The 20,219-nt window shown below is 38.1% G+C and overlaps 1 protein-coding gene and 1 long non-coding RNA gene across 2 annotated transcripts in view; both read left to right on the top strand.

Annotated features, from left to right (window-relative positions):
* The window catches only part of LOC129372664 (receptor-type tyrosine-protein phosphatase T-like), a 292,638-nt gene that overhangs the window by 253,213 nt on the left and 19,206 nt on the right, over nt 1–20,219 (top strand). Inside the window, 4 exon segments of the mRNA XM_055050081.1 lie at nt 15,767–15,843; nt 18,029–18,065; nt 18,547–18,644; nt 18,779–18,895. Coding sequence (XP_054906056.1) covers nt 15,767–15,843; nt 18,029–18,065; nt 18,547–18,644; nt 18,779–18,895 — 329 coding nt within the window.
* On the top strand, nt 12,219–13,439 carry LOC129372649 (uncharacterized). The gene is made up of 3 exons (XR_008607268.1): nt 12,219–12,695; nt 13,177–13,275; nt 13,358–13,439. It is a non-coding gene; the product is annotated as an uncharacterized LOC129372649 (long non-coding RNA).

Genomic DNA, 20,219 nt, shown 5'->3' on the forward strand with positions numbered 1-20,219 from the left:
GTGTGTGTGCGTGTGTACAGACAGAAAAAAATTTCCTTCTCACCCACCGTGTGAATGAATGTTCTTCTGCTTCCTGTGATTAAAAACAAAGCTGGTAGAATTGGCAGCTCTGATAACTGTAGACCTATAGCCATTGCTAGTACACTGTCCAAATTCTTTGAACTAATTCTTTTGCCTAAATTTGAAAAGATAGTTTTGTCTACTGATAATCAATTTGGGTTTAAGTCTAAACATGGCACTGATATGTGTATATATGGCCTAAAAGAATTACTGAATAATTATACCAGCAAAAACTCTACAGTCTTTTTGTGCTTTTTAGACACCACAAAGGCTTTTGATCGTGTAAATCATAGAAAATTATTTTAAAAATTGTGCCAAGCTGGTGTGCCCAAATATATAGTAAGATGTCTGACATATTGGTATACCAATCAAACAATGCAGGTCAAATGGGACAATTGTATATCTGCATCCTTTCGTGTCAGCAATGGAGTCAGACAAGGTATTACTTTATCACCATGTTATTGAACTTTTATATGAATGATCTCTCTAAGCAGCTCAACTTGTGTAGAACTGGCTGCATGGTTGGCGATACCATTATTAATCATTTAATGTATGCTGATGACATTGTGATTTTTAGTCCAAGTTCAGCTGGTCTTCAGAAGCTGCTTAATGTCTGTTCAGCATATGGTGAACAGACATGATGTTAAATTTAATCCATCAAAAAGCATCATCTTGATCTGTCGCACCAAGGAGGACAAATATAGCAAATTTCAAATTGTCTGGGACTCAATTGAATGTCTCTAATGAAGTAAAATATCTTGGTCATGTGTTGACAGACACTTTGTCTGATGATGCGGACATTTACCGACAGGTTCGAATGCTATATGCTCAGGCAAATATCCTGGTCCGTAAGTTTGGCTTCTGTACTGATGAAGTGAAACTGCATTTGTTTCGATCATATTGTACATCATTGTATTCAGCACATTTGTGGTACAATTAAAAAAAACCAGTCTTCAAAGATTGAAGGTGGCTTTTAATGATGTTTTAAGACTTTTGTTAAATAAGCCCAGATGGACCAGTGCAGTGCAGTGAACTGTTTGTATCTGCTCACGTTAGCACTTTGATGGCTGTTTTAAGGAAGCTTGTATCAATTTATTTGTCGTTTAAACGAGTCTAATAATAGAATTATTCTATTGTTGACGAATGTTAAATATAGTGCCGTAAAATATTCATCTGCACTCTGGAGACATTGGTATGATTGCCTACTGACGGGTTAGTTGCCATTTTTTAATTCACTTTTTATTCTTTTATTGTTTTTCTTTTCTTTTTTGTATATTTGGACTTTGAGTCTGTGTAATAATAAATCAATCAATCAATCTGCCTGCAATGCATGTGGCTAGTGTCAGTCTGACTGAATGAAAATCATTATAAACTATTTATGTCACGTTAACGAAGAACAGCTGAAAAGTTTCCGGGTTTTCTGGTAGAAATTTCGATCCAACTCCTCCCTAGTTATTTATATTTTCTTTGCACGAACTGTTGAATAAACGTTCCTGATGTTTTCGATGTCTGCTGGACTTCGGGTTGCATCGTGTCAGCTGTTCGGGATTCCCTCCGTGTTTCCCCTCAGAAAGCACAAGGAGAATCCGCGCTTTCTGATTGGCTACTGGTCACATTCAACAGGTTGCATCAGTTTCCCAGTCTGGATAAATCCTTGATTTAGATCGGAGCGGCCACGACGATCTACCATAACACACAAGTGACAATCTTAGAACGAAGAACGTTCTCAGATTGTCGTTCGGGGTAAAAAATCCTGTAGTTTGAACTATTGCATCAGGCAGTCGGATTCTTCTCTATTTAAATCTAATTATTACTGAAGGGCAATATACTATACAGACTTCATAATCTGCACTCTTTTGGTTAAATGCAGTATTTATTTCCACTTTGGCTTTATGTTGTTCAGTTTTTATTCAAGTACATTTATTGTTAATGGAGACTGAGAATCAATTTTATTTTGATTTTGGTTATTTTATTTATTTTGTGTATCAGTCCCAGTGTTAAGTGTCTTTTGAAAGTAAAGTGTATCTATCTTTGGCTGGAAATCACATGTATTATTACGTAATTTCCATTAAATCAATGTAAAAAGGTCTTCAAACAATATTATTGTTTATTGCAATAATTTTTAGACAATTTATCGCCCAGCAAAATCTATTATCGTGACAGGCCTAATTGTGTTCTTCCAACTACTTCCTGTCATCTTTGTCTTTTGGGTTTGCGCTTGCAGCAGCTTCCAGTTGTTGATCATGTGACTCGTGATGTGTAAAACTGTTTTCATTGCAGTTTTCTGAAATAAAACAATTTTCAAAGATTTGTAAATTTATTGAAAAATGAAAGTTTCATTTGAAATTGGCATGTTTCCATTTAACAGATTTACCCTTGAAATCCCAAATTATGAAAAGATATGGTCAATGGAAACGCAGCGACAGGTGGTGTGGAATCCAACGTTTATGGAAAACCAGACACAGAAAATGCTTGTTTATGCTTTTGGCAGCAATAACAGGAATTAATGCAATTTGATAGGCATCATGTTTGGTTTCTATGAAAGACCAATGGATCCATGAAGACTTCTCACAAGGCTCTTAATATTCTCGTTTCCTCCCAGGGAGGTTTGTTGAGTTTTATTTCCAAGCATAAGATAATTTCTTGACATCTGGAGCTTCCATCCAGACATGGGCATCAAATTATTTTTTAGGACATTATTGTTCTTTTTTAACGCCACTTGTGATGAAACATATTGAAGATAAAATTGACCTAGCATTTTCCACTTAAATCTCTTTACTGGGGGCTTTTAGAACATTTTGTATAATATTGTCAAAATATCTAGAAGCAGTTAGGAAATCTGTCTGCTTGGGACAAGAAGAGACTCTAGTGATGTTGGATGAAGTCTGATGTTGTTGCATCTTGGGTAAATTTGGTCTCCATGTATCCACATCACCTCTAAGCCAGGCAAACGTTGAGTGAGCCCAAGCAGAGAGCTGCAAACGGACATAAATGTTTGGCCTGGCTCTGTGAGATTTTAAACTCTCAGAAAGTGACCCTCCCTCATTTGGACTGACTGTTCCCTCCGTGTGAGGGTATTTCACATCCTGCCATTTCTCTGCAACGCTTCTCATACACGCTAATGCAAACTTGTGCCACCTCTCTCTCTCCCGCTCTCCCTCCCTCTGGCTCTCTTTGGAACAGTTTGGAAAGGGCTGATTTGAGTTGAAGTGTTAACACACTCTTCCTCCGGCCATCTGCCAAACACAAACGCTTGATGCCATGTTTGAGATCCCCTCAGCACACTGAATAAATGTTAATCTACCAGCCTCCTGTCCTCCATTCTTTTCCGTCCAACTCTTTTCTCTCCCTCCTCAAATGTTGCTCTTCTTTTCATCTCATTCCCATTTCCTTTGTTCTTTTCTTCTTTTTGATCTGCTTTCTTTTTCCTCTTCTTGGTTTTAAGTTTTTTTTTTATGAAACTGCTTTGTTACCCTTACATCTCCTGCTTTTATTCATGGCTGACACCTTTTCTTTCTTCTTTCCTTTCACTTCTTCCCTCCATCTGTTCATGCTCTCCTACTGCCTCTGACAGTTTATGGGTTGAGGCAAAGCGCACTAGTGTTTCCTCGTCTCAGGCATCTGTCTGCCTTGATTTTCTCCTTCTGCTCCTCCTTCCTCTCCTTTTTTCTTGGTTCTTTTTCTGCTCTGCTCTTAGTTCTTCAAGCATTCATTCCCATATGCTCATTTATAATTCAGCAGAGGCTTTTCTTTGGAAATAAATTAAATTTTTGCTCAATATTTACATTTATGTATAACAGAAAAAAGTTGAGTGCTTCTGGTTTCCTGAGTGTTTTTACTTGCATAAAGTTTTGACTGAGACTGAGACAAATCTTTGACTGTGAACAATTTTTGGGAGTTTTGCTTCAGAATCAAAGTTTGCTTAAGAAAAAGACTGTTGTACTTATTGGAATGCACTACGATTGGTTTTAGCCATTAAACAAAGAGGATGATCCTGGCTTACTTAATTAGGAGTCAGTTGGTGATGTTGCTTACATAATTCCCAATAGAATCATAACATTTGTAGCTTTGTGTTATATGATGTCTCCTTTTCTTGCTGCAGCCATCGTCTGTTTTTTTTTGTTGGACCAGCAGTTCATCTGCAGGTGAGAGACGGAGGAATTTGGGCTAAAATAGGACAATGTCTCCCAGCAGATGCTTGACACTGAACTGCAGAACTCCTTCAGTGGCAGACTGCAGCATCCTATGTGCAGAAAGAAGCATTGCTGTAAATCCTTACTCTTGACAGTTGTTCACATCCTTGTTGTTACTGGCATAATTTTTCTAATTTTGGACAACAATATCATGCACATCTTGTACATCTTTACATTATGCTACTCCATTGCACCTTCACTTAACTTCCGATGTGTGGAACAATAAAGTATATGTCTATTCTCTTCATCTCAGATCTGCAACATAATGCTTTCTTCATGTCAGCTCTCAGGCTTAAGTTGAAAAATAAAAATCAGCATCTACTGTAACACTGCTGCTTGTTTTGTCACACATAGCAAGAAAAATGTCCTAAAACCTTTGAAATAATCAAAATGAACTTTGATTTGAGTCAGTTTATTCAGTGTATGGTTTACATATAGGAATATTTCACCGTTCCTGTTTACATGGTGTCTTTAATGCTGGGTTTTCTGTTGTGCTCAACATTTTCTGTAGGATAGATGCTGGTGAGATTATGCTGCAGGCTTTTACTTGGATCTAAACATGAACAACAAAGTGTGTTTTGTAAAATCTCTTGGTGATTTGTATGATTGCCTAACATTTATAATATAGCTGTTATGTTGTTGAAATGTGTTGTTCTGTAAAACACAATTAAATTCTCTGCAGCTGCATATGATGGAATAACATCTCCTCGCTCTCATTCTCCTGTTTGATGGAAATTAATAAAAATTCAGAAACAATCTGTTTAACCTGCACATTTATAATGATCATTGATCAGATCATTGACTTTCTCATTCCTTACTCTTATATCCATCTCAGCAAATATTGCACAATAAAGCTCAGAAACATCAAACCTTTCTGTTATTGAGCAGAATATATTTCCATCAAGCATGCAGTTTGTTTTAATGGCTCAAAGTCGATTGAATGCGCTAAACTTTGATTTCCTTGTTTCAAAGGCTCCTTCAAAAGCAGCGTCTCCTCCCGGTTATGGATATCCATCCTCATATTTATTCCACTGTACTTTTTCTCATTCCTAGAAGAGCTGAATGTATATTCAGAAATAAAATATGCACTTGAAGAAATAACTTGGATCAAACTCATTAGAACTCAGACTGAATTCCTCTGAATTTTACTGTCAAAACTTTTTTCTTCATGTCAGTCGTTCCTTTGTTGCCCTCTGCTTCTGTTCTCCAGCCAGTGTTTACAGCAAAAAATAGCACAGATTGAAGTTAACCAAGCTGCTATAAACTTTGACAGGAGGCAAGGATGTACAAGTTCAAATTATTTAATTCTATATAAATGTTCCTGACTTTCCAAGCTCCCTGTGATGTTTCTTCAACATGCCAGGTGGAGGGTTAGAGAAAAAATAACTGCTAAAAAATGCACACAAAGGCTCAGTGTGAAAATGATTCATTCTGCTTTCCTGTTATGCAATTTGACTTTCCTCTTCATTCTTTCTTTCACGTGTGATTCTCCTGTCATCCACCATTCCCAGTTTCTTGACCTCCCATTACTCCCTTTTGTTCTTCACCTCCTCTCTTTCACATACAAACACAAACTTGCTCCTTTTGCTGTTCACTGATTTCCCAAAGTGTTCTGGTCGGTGACATTCATTAAAGGGTCAGTTTTGCTAAGCAGCACCTCTTGGCGCACTCCCAAGCTTCAGCTGTCCCAGTCCAGAGCATCGGCGCCGTAATCAGATTCCTCTCTCGCATCTTGTTGCTTCTCATTACAGCTAAGGTTACATGAATCATTGTTTGCTGCAGAAATAAGAGCAAATAAAAGGATGTGTGAAAGTGTCTGTCAATAAAAATGCATCAGTTTGTAGATGTGCTAATATTACTTGCAGCAGCAGACGGCGCTTTTTCTTCCTCTTCTTATCGTCTCTGGCTTCAATTCGCAACACGTCTGCTGAGCTGCTCTGAAGTCCTGATGCCAACATCTTCTCTGAAGTGTTTGACCAAAGAGCCACAACAAATATGAGCATCCTGAGCGGACACACACACACGCACACACACCTACACACTCTGCACTCCATATAAACATGAGCGCTCCAGCGATGTCATATCTGTCTTCACATTTAAACACACTTAGACTTCTTCCTTTCTCCATATAACCAACACAGTTAACATAAATAACTAGCAGTTATTAACAATGACGATATTCTGTAAGGGTGCGAAAGACCTCAACAGCTTTGTGTAAATCTAGTGGGATCTTTTACAATGTCCCATTTCCATGCCAATAATAACCGGGGGAATTAATATCCTGCTTAATAACAGCCTCCACTTATCCCAGAGGATTTTCTTCTAGATTTTCTAACTTGGCTCCGGCGGATTTGTCATCGAGACCGCCCACTAATAACGGACATTATGCCCTGGCTCATCGTTGGCGTTAGTTTATCCCAAAGCTGCTGCATGAATATTAAAGTAGCCTCTTTCATGTTGGTACCACACTGGAAACACCGTTTCTTGTGTGTGAATATGTGAATCTCCCAAGATGTTGTAATATCATAATGTATATTTGTTTTATGCGTGACAACAGCATTCACAATTAAATATTTGACAACTTTTTTGGCATCGCTTCACATGAAACAAAAGTTTCCCACTTGAAATATTTTCTGAATCATCAACATTTACCCTGACCCTCGTTTATTTAGTGGCTCATATGAGACTTTGAAATCTTTAAGTGTGAGGCTTTGAGTTTTCTGTGTATTCGTTTAGGTTTCTGTGTCTGTTGAGTCTGTTTTGTTTCCGTCTACCGTTCCTTGTTTCCCCTCTTTGTCTCCCTGTGTATTTAAACCCACCTGTTCCTTGTTCTTCGTCGGGTCCTTATCTTGTCGCATCAAGTCTGTTGTCAGATGTCTATTAAGTTACCAGTTGTTACCAGTATTGAGCCTCCCGCTCATCTGTGCTGCCTGGACTTTTGTATCTCTGACATATTCATTAAATTCATCATTCATTCTCTACAACCTGGGTCCGCTGCATCTGCCTCACCTTCGGTTGTATGTTTAGTAACATCTGATGGTTTGTAACTTTATGGATTATTCTAATAACATTTAAATCTTATTACATTGTATTTGCACGGTCCGTGATGTTGGATAGAAACTGCAGGATTTAAAGGATTATGCACACAGATTTTGCACCTTCTCCATGAAACCATGAAAGATGAAGTTTTTCTGCTCCTGAAACTGACTTCCTGTTCAAATCCAAATATTTATGTTTAGTTAACCACTGATTTTACTCAACTGAAATTCCTTTTTTAAGAACCGCTATAAAACTTAAACAAATCTGTAGCTTATGATCCTTGTCAAAAATATTGGTCTTATTACCAATAATATGCCGACTGCTGCTTCACATCTCATGGCCCAGCAGCTTTACTTTAATGCTACATTTTGAAACATCACTGCCTCTGATTAGCTCAGTGATCCATGTTGTGCATTAGCTGAGTTTTCCTGGTGACCAATGTGTGCCCTCTGTAATTAAGTATTTACATCTAAGCCTATAAAGTTAAGTTGTGTGTAATTAAATAAAGAGCAGTCAGTAATACTGCAAATTCTTTATTGAAAGAAGTCTACACATTTTCATAATTTGCATAATCTGCTATGCAATATGGTTTGGCTACACAGAACCATTATTAAGAAATGCTTCTACCTTTCTTGTAAATTAAGACAGAAAACTCAGCAACAACTTGAGTTGATTGCAGCAGCAATTTAAGAACAGATTTCACTCCATGCAGTATTTCAGATATTTAAGACAAAAACCAATCAACTGTCTCTATAGACAAATATGGAGCATTTATAATGTGATACGTTTTTTTATCCTTGTCGTCTCGTCCTAAACTAGCACAGTTTGTCTTTAAATCACATAAGATGTGATTTTGTTCGGCAACATGTTTAAACGGAGTCAGGAAGTATTTTGCACAAATAAAAAACTCTTGATTCGGCACTTTTTTGTCTGAATTTTAGATGTTTTCTGTTTTACATAGACGGAAAAAAGTTGTGATTTATTGTGATTTATTGCAAACAATTTTGAACTCATAAAAACTGAAAACCTAAAACATGAGAAAATCTGGCTGATTACTAAATTAAATAACATTTACTACACATATGCCAACATCCAACCAGTTCTTAAAAGACGACATCTTGTGGAAACTTTATGTTCAAAATAAGATTTTTTTTTTTTTTCTGGACGGTTTTTTGGTATCAGAAAGATTCCTGAACATTTTTCACTTTTTAACTCTCATCAATAGTTCTTCCTGGGGTTTTTTCTGCCTTTAATTTATCCTTTTTATACTTGATTGCATGTCAGGAAGTGGTGATTGTAAAGTAAGACGTTCCTCTATGGATGATGATGAAATGATTTCTGCTGCAGCTCCCTGTGGGGGGATGCTCACTGTAAATGCTGTTAATTATTCTGGTTTTAGCAGCAGTGGCATCGTTGATACTCTTGATGATGATTGCTGTTAATCGTTGAGACAGCAGGTTGTAACTGGCTGTGTGAAAAGATCCACATAGATCCGTTCACTTTAAGTTTTTTAAATGATCCATAAGAATTTGTTTGATTTAATTTTGGAGAGTGTAGGACAAGTGGTCAAAGGTCATTGTGCTAAAACCTCAGGGAGTTGATGTGTCATCATGGATAGTGTGGGATGATTAACAGATGAATGAATCTGTATTAATGAGATGCATTGCTATAAGAACAATTATACTCACTACCACACGCAACCTGCTAGGATTTAAACTCTTGAGCCTCACTTCACATTTAATTTGTCTCAGTGACTGTTCTGCAGATGAAGCCCAACTTAATCAGGTTGCTCCTGTGATAACTTCATGCATTTCTGCGCTTTAATCAGGAGGATGAGATTCAGGTTCATCTCATTAATTCACCTAAACTAAGTTAGTCATTATGTGTTTTATATAAATGCTGAAATCCAGATAAGTTCATTCTCACACATATTTGTGTTATTCTAAACATTTAGTTCCATTACAGCAGCTACAGGTGAGTCACCATCTTCATATTATGTACTTGAAGTAAATAGTAAAATCGGGCTTAAACTCATTGGCATCTTTATTGGATCTTATTGTTGTTGGTCACTTTTCTTTTTCTGTGTTCATTTTATGGCCCTAAGCTGCACTTTACTTTAGCGGCGCCCTGAATGGACCAACAGCTCTGCAGGGCGCCGTGTCATTGAGCTGAAGCTGCTGTTCTTTCTGCTTTCCATCTCTCTCTCCTCAACCTCTTTCATCTGTCGTTTGCTTCCTTGTCGTCCCGACAGCCTTCAAACAGCTGGAGACGTGTTTCTGTGTGCCTGTGCATGTGTAAGCCGACATCATTCCTGGGATGTTTGACACATCAGCTGCAGGCAGCGCTGGACTAAATAGGCTATTACACACCAAACCACCCTTCACTCTCACACTTCCACGCTAATGCACATACATTATTGGAGAACCAGAAACAGCTGGAATACTTCAAAGAAAATGCAAACAAATCTGTCACACCCTGAAGAAGATCTTTAAGTGGGAACATGCTAACACACCACTCAGTCTCTTACATTCTTCCCTCCCTCAATCACAGACACCATTAAATTTCCCAACGCCTTGAGCCGAGCTGACAGCGGAGCGCGTGCCATGTGTGAGTCCAGCTCTGAAGGGAGTTAACTGATTAAGTATATCTGTGACAGACACGATCCCTGCTTAGTGGCTACTGAAAAACGAGGCGAGAGGAGTAAGTGGAGAAGAGATGAGAATGAAAGGAGAGGATGGGATAAAACGCCTTGTTCAGTATGTTCATCTCACTTTGTGACCGTCCTTTAATCACCTGTCTTAAACAGCAGCTCCATCTGTTTCTGGAGGCATTTAAAGTCAGTCAAAAGCAGCGTTAAAATTCGTTTACACAAATAAAGCACTTTTAATTGCTCTGGATGAGGTAATGATTTTTTAATTGACTTCTAAATTAATCAAAATTGTCAAACAACAGCAGCTTCTTTCACTGCTCTGAAACTCAATCACTCAATGACAGTTGAATGTGTATTTTTGGTTAAATTGAACCATAAACTATCTAGAATGTGTTTGAGTCACTTTATTTTTCCACCACTATAAATCTTAACCCAATGGACCGATGCATGAAATCCTCCTCCTCAAGCAGAAAAGCTGTTTTCTCTTTCTGGCATTTTTCAAGCTGCAACAAAGACAATAGTAAACAAAAGAGGCTGTAAGTCGATGTTTTTGCTTATTGCCTTGCAGCTCAAAAGAGCATAAAATCTGCAGGAGCTTGATAAGGTTTTGTCCAGTATCGGTAATACGACAGAGACTTTATCCAGCAGCCTTGACAGGAAGAAGATCAAATGTTGCAGAAATAGCTGCCAAGTCTTCGTCCCAAACCACACAGGCCATGTATAACTTGTGTTTGGAGCAAGAGATGTTTGTTTCCCTAAAAAAAGATGAAAGATTGCTTTCTTATGGGCATTCTGACTCTAAGAGTTGTATAAAATGTCAAGAGTCCTATCTGAAACAAATCCTCATTCAGTTTGCAGTAGAAACCTCCATTTCTGTTTTCTGTGGTGATTCTGGCATTCACAAAATGGATCATTTTGGTTGTCCTGACTGTAAACAGGATACATCCCCTTTAATTTGATGTGAGAAAACAATTTTGTCTTTCATACGGCTTGTGTAAATATGTAATTTCAGCTGTATTTCTGTATTAAATTGGTCGAGCTTTGTGTTATGCTATATGAAGCTATATGACCTCTGATGTTGAAAACAACCCTCTCCTTTTTGCTGTACACACCAAACAATCATTAGACTCTGGTTACTCCCTCTCATTTGTGTTCAGCAGCGGTCTGCAGGCTCTCACTCGGCTAAAATCTGATCTGACGTCTCCAAATTGCAGCTTTCTGCTACATTCACTGACTCTGTGAGTCTGTCCATGATACAAAAAAGAAACTATTTTATTTGGCCTTTTCGGGACCCCTCAAGTTAAGTTCTCCACTACAAAAACTTTCTTGCAGCGGCTGCAGGGGTAATGACAAGAATTTCAAAGATGATGGAGGCAAATGAAAAGGAGAGAGTCGAGGGGCCAAAAGAGGAAAGAGAGGAGTTGCAAGGTTATAAAGAGAGGGAGACTCTGCCAAGGAGTGGAGCTCATTAATGAGTAATGGCTTGGTGACTCTTTGCCCTTGGACACCTCAGCTTCTGATGGCTTTGTTGTTACTCCAGTCCAGTGCCAGATGCCAGCGTGAGACTGTGTGCACTCTGGGTGCCTATATCCGGTTCCAGGCTCAGTTCCTGGCGACAGATAAACGGATTCAACACTGAACTATGGATATTTGGTTTAAACATCTCACCCCACTTATATTGTGCCAGTGAAAGCTTTACATGCAGTCATGATTGTTGTGAACATGATATTCATTTGCCCACGCTAAAGATGATCATGACCTTGTCTTTTTCAGTGTGATTAATTGCAAGAAGATGATCAAGTTTTTTGGGGGGTGTGGCCTGTTTGTGTGAGTCTCTTCTAAAAAATGCAATCCAGTTTATGTTGAGCAATTTCACAGCAGATTGCATCGAGTTGAATGCTGCAAGTCGATGATGTTGCTGGGTGAGAATGTGGCGGCAGTAGACAATCGCTTGTATTGTGTCGTTGAGTTTACTACAGTCGCACAAAGCAGAGAGCGCATGTAGCGACAGTGGGAGGAAAAACTCCCCTTTAACAGGAACAAACTTCCAGCAGAACCAAAACCGGGTTCAGGGCTTGAGCCAGGAAGACTTAGTGACACATCAGTATTTTTGTCTTGCTTTGCACTTAATATAACTATTTCCTCTCAAACATAGCAATATGCATATGTTTCATTATATGTTGAGGTAATTTTCTTTTGTATACTGTTTGTACATCTAAGCACAAATATTATTCATTAGTGAAAAGACAATAATTTCTCTTTGTCTCAAAAGACGTTTTTAGCTGCTGATATACTGTACACAGACTACAGAAAGATCCAACCCTCTGTCAGCCTCTTCAAACCTGTGGCCTGTGTCCAGATTTGCAGTGTTTGCGAGCCAGTACCTCCTGCCATTTCAGCCCAATTAGAAGCTCCCCTTCCTGGGCAGAGAGGAGCAGAAAGGGCCCCTCCTTCCTTCCAGCCTTATATCTGTTGCTCTCCTGTTATGACAGCCTCTGACACGAGGTCTGTGTAATTACTGCTGCCTGAAGGAGCAAGACAGTATGGGGCAAGACAGAGGGAAGGGAGGAAGGGATGCAGCAGAGGGAAAGCACAGAGGAAGAGGAGAGATGTGTGGACAGGATCGGCTCGGGAAAAGAGGAGAAAAGCGGAAGCGTAGAAGTCGGGAGAAGGAGAGAGTGAGCAGACGGCTGGCAGACGACCTCCTGCTGGTTGTTTGTACATGCAGTGTGAGGAAAGAAGAGTTACAAAGTGTGAGTGAGCTGATAGCTGATGACAGTATCTAGTACCAGTAGAGTGGATTCATGCTGCTGTCCCGGTGGCCACTCAGCCGGAGCAGCAAGATTTCTGTCATTAGAAAAACACAAGACAGATTATTCTCCAGGCGATCCGACGATAATTAAAGTTTTTTTTTTTTCTGCACAATGTTTCAAATGAATTATACACTGCAAAAACAAAATCTTTCCAAGTGTTTTTGGTCTAGTTTATAGTGCAAACATATTGATACACTTGAAAAAAGACAAAACTAACTTAGAAGTAAAAATGTACTATTTCCACTGGCTGATTATTTCACCTATAACATGGAAAAATGTCTTATTATAAGTGTCACTCTGCAAGAGGCACAAACTCCCTCATCTTGCTGAAAGTTACTTGAAGGTTAGTTGTGTCTTATTTCAAGTGTAGTGAGATATTTGGAATAACAAAAATACTTGGTATGATTTTGTGTTTTTGCAGTGAGATTCTGTTTGCAGGATAAAATGCTTCCTCTGCAGAGGTGAGGTAAAGGTAAAAACCCTGCAAACACCATCAGAGGACAGACCAGATAAAGCAAAGGTCTGTAACGATCCAATCTGCCACTGATCCAGAGTGCTGAAGGTTTTGTCGTAAAGTTTTGCATTTGAATTTCTTCGCGTAGTGAGAACATGAAACCCAAACAGACCTGGAAGTTATCCAAGGTCTGACAGAAGACCAGCAGCACCAGCCATGGCAGAACCAACGATCCCTTTCAAACACGCCTCCAAGTTTGTCTCAGTTTTTTTTTTGGTGACTTCTAAATAAAACCCCTTGGTTAAAAAAAACAAAACAGCATCCCTTCAATTTCTGAATTACAATCCACATCTACTCCAAGATGTTCACTCAAACTCCCAAAATGTCGACGCCTACTTGACAAAATAATTGCGCCCATGTTCCCGCAGCGAGCGAAGAGGAAATGGTCTCGGCTGAACGTCTGAGTCATCGGCTGAACAATAGATTCTCCTCTAAAAGCCGCTGTTGACGAAGAAACTTCCAGAGTTGTGAAAAGCTACGCTTGACTTTAAATCGATAACGTGTGATTCTGTTTTTTATAAATCTATTACATACAGGGTCAGTTTTGTTGACTCAACTACTTAAAACAAGGTTCAGGTTTTCAGTAGGATACACATTAGTAAAGCAGTTCCTCGTTTTTCAACCTGTTAACTTGATGACAGTCAGTAATTTATACTTACCAGTTTCTTCTTCTATGCTTTATTTTAGTTCTCTTCTTCTTGTTATTCTCACATGTTCGTATTACCTCACAGTGGGGGCGGTAAAAAAAAAAAACAGTGTTAAGAAAGCAGCCAAAGTCCGTAGGTGAGGAGGAATAAACCAGAGATAATCAGTCTGAATTAAGCCCACCTCATCTGCAATTACCTCCTGTTGCTATGACACGACTAAGCCAAATGACTGCCTCCCATTATATGTAATCACTCTCATGTGCATCCGAATATTATAGAAGGCTATTACTGGGCCCAGAACAAAATAATGACTTTCAGAAGCGGAAAAAAAAAAAAACTGATTTATTTGTGGTGACATGTAATGGGGATGAAGTTTGAGTGTGAAGGTGAAGTTAGTGTTTAATTTTTTTGGCCATAGTGGAAAAATTGAAACAGACCCATTCAATAAATTAAAATATGATTGAAAAGTCAATTTATTTTAGGAATTTTGTCAATAATCACACTATATAGATTAATTACACAGACAGATGATTGAATTACACACAACGGTCTGAAAAGATATTAATTGAGCCTTTTCCTCATGAATAACTCATGAATATTCTCTGGTCTGAACTAGTTGGCTCCATTTTGCAGCTATTAGCTTCCCTGTCCAGCCGAAGAGAAGGAACTCCACACCATGTTGCTGCCACCTCTTATCAAAGCAGAACAACTGAACCTGATCTCCACTGCTTGCATTTTCAGATGAAACTGAACAGGTTACATCACCTAACCGTGCTTTAAACCTCTGCAAAGGTTTATCACTGAGCTGCTTCTCATCATGTTTGCTTTCTGATGTTCTCTGTTAAAACGCAAACAGATGAACTCAAACCAGTTTTTCTTGGTTGCACTGGATTTTATTTAAGATAATTAGAGTAAATAGTGGTAGAAAGAAAGCGCTGAGCACTGGTCAGATGTGTTTTTAACTATGAAAAGCATGTATTGTTTTTACTGCTGTTTGGAAAATAATGTTATGTAAAACATCTGTTGGACTTTCTTGCACAAAGACAAAAGAATTGAAATTCTAAAATCTTTTAAAACACGGTGAAGATTGCTATTGTGACATAAAATGTAAATTTTGGAATATAAAACTAGTTTATGTTCATGTCCATCATCTGTTATGCCTTCGGCACCGAAAAGTATCATGGAAGTATTTACATTTTAGTGAGAGAGAAAATTGTTCTCTCCTAAATTTCAATGACCTTGTAATGTTTTTTATAAACTGCTACTGACTTAATGAAGTAAATCTCTGAATACATTTATGGTAGATTGGGAAAAGTGTTTCCCAGCATTAAGAGTCGCCTCTTGTAAAACAATCTTTCTCTTGATGGTTATTTGGCAGCAAATAAAAGTGTTTGCTGAGAGCAGCGGTTTGTAATGGAAACAGCATTTCTGACGCATCCAAATAATGTTTGTTTTGAATTGCATCGGGGAGTTCTTTTATGTTGCTTCTAACAAATCTATTGAGTTCATCAGAGAGAAACTGCTCTGGGACTGAAAGATGTGAGGAAACAACAGTTCTAAATGAAACCATCTGAACCAAACCATGCAGATTCCTGCTCTGTCGCCAGCTTTTGTTTCATTTTCATGTCGCATTCTATTACTGTGTTTTTCAATTTATTTTAAATTATTTTGACGCATTTTGTAGAGATTGTCTCCAGTGCATACGTCTTCTTAAAGAGGACTGATTTTGCCTGTAATGTCATGATTTTGCCCCCTGGTAGCCAGATCCCCACCTGCACAGTTAGCTTCTCCGATCTGTGGGTAAAAGTAACTTTAGGCTTGTTGTATTTTTGTGCTATCTGATCCCACAGACGATCACACCAGAGTCCGACTGCAGCTGCTGGATGGAGACCCTCACTCCGACTACATCAACGCCAACTATATTGATGTGAGTTAACACACACACACACACACACAAGCTACAATAGGGCAATATTTTATGTACAGATATTGAATGTAATATCGATACATAACATTCAATTCAGAATTGCACAGAATTGTGGGAAATTTAGGCGGAAGAAAGACTTTAATCCCTCACGACTAGCTAAGCAAGGTTGGTGTTTTAATATCTTATTGTAAGAATCTGAAGATCTGCTCACACCAACAAATCCTCCATTTAGATTCAGGTCTGGATCAGTTAATGACAACCTGCCACAAAGACTTAAAATCCAAACTTTGGCCGCTTCCTAAACTCTCATCATAGCGTTAAATGATCCCCTAAAAGATTCATTTTAACCAACTTGGTAACATTTAGAAATCCATTAGATGTTTTTCTTCATTTCTATTCCCTCCTCAGTGCTATCATTGATTTTATTGCGTGTTTTTTCCCCTCACTTTAAACAATTTTATTCATTGTTATCTCTTTACAGCACAACATGATTGTATTGACTGCTCTAATGAACTTGTTGGAGAAAATCTCTCATTCAATGAGTCTGAATGCCTTTTTTATTAAGATGTAAGGAAGGAGGGATGTGGAAAACAGAAATCTGAGCATTACATTGTCTCAATTAAGAAATGCAAGGAGGATTTTAATAGCAGCAAAAATTGATTAAAGTATTAAATCTCAGTCCAGTTATCTGTCTAACGAGGAGCAGTGGATAACATCAATGGAATAATTGGTGTTTAGAAAATTACTGACAGAAAAAAAATAATCCTTTTTTATAAACCGTTGATTATTTGAAAAACAACCTTGGTTTATTCAGAGAGAAGCGGATAGTTTGGAGGACAAAACAGGACAAATAGAACTGGAATAAAGGGAAATGCACAAGTAGGTGGTGAAGAAAATGAATTAGGCAGGAAAATAAAATGGTAAATTTGAGCTTCTTGATTTGAGCTTCTGAAGTCAGACTTTTGAATTCATAAGTGTCTCAGCAAAAGAAAATAATTTTAAAAAATCAAGTGATATCAATATTTAAACATATTTAATGAAAGATTGAAAGGAAGAAGAAACTAACACTTCAGTTAGGCAAATTTAATTATACTTGAAAATAGAAAAAAAGGAAGAACACCCTAAAGAAAAATGTAAACCACAAATGCATGAGAGACTTTTATGCTTTAATTATAAAAATATCAATAAAACAACCACGATTCAAAATAGTCTTAAGCAATGAAGCATCTGAAACTGTTTCCTCCTCCTGTAACTGAAGCTGCGTTTCTATTGGCCATGTTTTGTGCACTTTGGAATTCAGAAAGTTTACTGGAAGGATAAATGGCAGTTTTGAAACAAGTTAATTTTTTTGATAAGTGTTTTGTGAATGGATGAGGTGGTTTTTCAGACGTATTGAAATTGGTTTATTTTGCAAAGCCTGTGATGGAAACACTTTATATCCACGGATAGAGACTTCTTGCAGCAAACACAGAGTTCACCAAAGTTTGTTGTTCAAGTGTTGAATCCACAGATCTTCTGTAAAACTGCTGACTATTACTTCCTGAAACGCTGCGAACTTAGACACTCCCAGGAATAAGGGACTGAATAAGACATCTTCTTTCAGCTGATGGTGCTCGTGCCAAGAAATATGAATATATCCCATGTAAATGTTTACTTCTATCACCAGGTTGATTTTTAATGACTTATTGTGTGAGCAAACTATTGATTTTAATAGAATTTGTTATTGAATAGAAACACGACAATTGTGAAATTGTATTTTTTGACATTAGCATGACATTAAAAAGTTTTGCACACACTTTTATTGGAAATTCAGATATTGTTATATTGTAGGAATGTTTCCCAAGGTTTTTTTAAGTTACTCCACTTCAATAAAGTTTGCAGAAATGTTTTGATCTTTTAAAGTTTCATACCTACATTTTAGTCAGTTGGAGGTTCGAACTTTGACTGAGCAATGCAAAGCTTTGATTTCTTCCTGTTTCACCCGTTGTTTGGCTCACACTGACCTGCAGGAAGCTTTTTATAAAGTGTGATCATGGATTATTCAGTGACTGCAAGCTGCTCAAGCCAAACTATGAGCCCTCCACCTCTGTGCTTCACAGCTGTTATCAGTTTTACTGTATTCTAAGCAAAAATGTAACCAGAAGGTAAGGAAGCTTTTTAATGCCTTGTTCCCTCTGACTCACAGGGCTATCACAGACCCAGACATTACATCGCAACACAAGGTAATTAAACTGGTGCAGTAAGCATATGACAAGATGAAGGGTGGTGTGTGTGCGCGTGTTGAAGTGTGTGTTGCTGCCACCAGCATGGCGTCACTTCGGAGTGGAAGGCTGTTACGGCAGCCTCCTAAATCTAAACTGCTGTATAAAATCCCCCTGACAAATTTAAGACCCCATTACCTCAACCCCCCAAAACTGCTATGTGGGATTGATGGGGTGTGTGTGTGTGTGTTTAGTGTGTGTGTGTGTGTGTGTGTGTGTGCGTGTGTGCGTGCGTGTGTGTGTGTGTGTGTGTGTTTAGTGTGTGTGTGTGTGCGCGCGCCTTCAGTTGTGTTGTGCTTGTGTGTTTGTAACAGTGTATTATCACTGCTGATATTTTCTTTTCTAACATGAGTTTGCACCCATCTGCATGCACATGCACACTCGCACACACACACACAGACAGACACCTGTCGGCACTGATTTTGTGTGTTTTGTCTGTCAGGGCCCATGCAGGAAACGGTGAGGGATTTCTGGAGGATGGTTTGGCAGGAAAACTCGGCCTCTATTGTCATGGTTACAAATCTGGTGGAGGTGGGACGGGTGAGTTCATCCTCAGCGCTGTTAAAAATGATGGTGTCCTGAGAGTACCTGTGCGCAGCCGGACCTTCGGCTTTGTGATTATTACCAGGCGCTCTGCTTAAATCTGTGTGTTTGTGTAAATTGTGTTTTTTCAGGTGAAATGTGTTCGTTACTGGCCTGATGAGACAGAGGTCTATGGAGACATCAAGGTGACCCTGATAGAAACTGAGCCTCTGGCTGAATACGTCATCCGGACATTCACTGTCCAAAAGGTAAACAAGACTTCCTTCATCTGGCAGGTTTCACCAACTCGATTGGGATTGTGAAGCTGCTCCTTCCCCTGACTGTCTGTGTTTACATAATATGAAGATTTGATGGTAATGTGTTCAGATTGAGGACAAAACAAGGAAAGGAAGTTTTTTCTATGTTACATATTTTTTTAAATCCTGAATTTCTTCTTTTTTTATATGCAGGGTGTCTTGAAAGTCTTAATTTAATGTATTTAAAATTAAAGCTTTAAAATTTCTTAAATTCATTTTAAAATATATTTTTTCCATAAATTGTTAATTACAGGTGTTGAATTTTGTCGTGTCAGAACTTTGTAATATTGAGTTATATGTAGAGTTACGTTATTTTCTGTCAGGCCAGAGATAGACATCTTTATTGCATTTTGTGACTCAAGGCACTTCAGGTAGCATGTGGCCTTGCTAGCTAACTAGCTAGCTTTATTTGTGTCTATCATGGGTAAGTGCAAATTTATCACCAGTTGGCTGGATGATGTTTGCCTTCGCCAATGGTTCACTTTTATTGCCAACCTATATGATGCTACATGCATTCTGTGCAAAAAAAGCTCGGCCCTGTTGGGATTAAGGATGCAGGAAGCCAAATGCAGCGTGAGAAGCACAAAGCTTCTGCCAAGAGCCATAAACAGACTTCAGAAATGTCAGTTTTGATAATCTGGTGCGGCTACAGCTCCTCTGAAAATGGTTGTTGCTGCTTCTGCTACAACTTATCCAAGAACATTTGGTACTAACCATTTAGGAGTTTTATTTGAATAAAGGTGTTCCAGTATCTATTGTTAATCTCACAAGTAGTAGTATTTCTTTCTCAAAAGTTCTTCATTCATACAAATGCATATTTTATTTTGTACATTAGTTATGTCTTAAATATTATTCTTTTTGGCCTCAAAATGTCTGCAATTTCCTCATTCCTCATGGTTCGAGAAAGTCTTAAATTTCATTCATACTGGTCTTAAAAGATCTTATGTTTTATTTATAATGGTCTTTAAAAGTCTTAAATTTGAGTTGGTGAGACGCTGCAGCAAAGCTTCTACATGTAATAATATTTTTTGCTTTGTATGCAGGTAAATTAAGAAGGTTATTTTTAAAGTCCTGATTAAATCTGTATAGAGCTTTCTGTTTGAGGAAACAGAAAAATAGTTCATCATAAGCAGGACAACTTCATGTTTCTCTGACCAAAATTGCCACAAAATCACATTTTTAAATACCTGCATCGTGAAACATATTTTTTGACTTTTGTCACTTTTTTTTTTTTGGTTTTCTGCACTTTATCCAGTTTCTTCCCCATCCCATATTC

The sequence above is a fragment of the Poeciliopsis prolifica genome, unplaced genomic scaffold, assembly GCF_027474105.1.
Source record: "Poeciliopsis prolifica strain line A6 unplaced genomic scaffold, Auburn_PproV2 SCAFFOLD030, whole genome shotgun sequence".
NCBI lineage: Eukaryota > Metazoa > Chordata > Actinopteri > Cyprinodontiformes > Poeciliidae > Poeciliopsis > Poeciliopsis prolifica.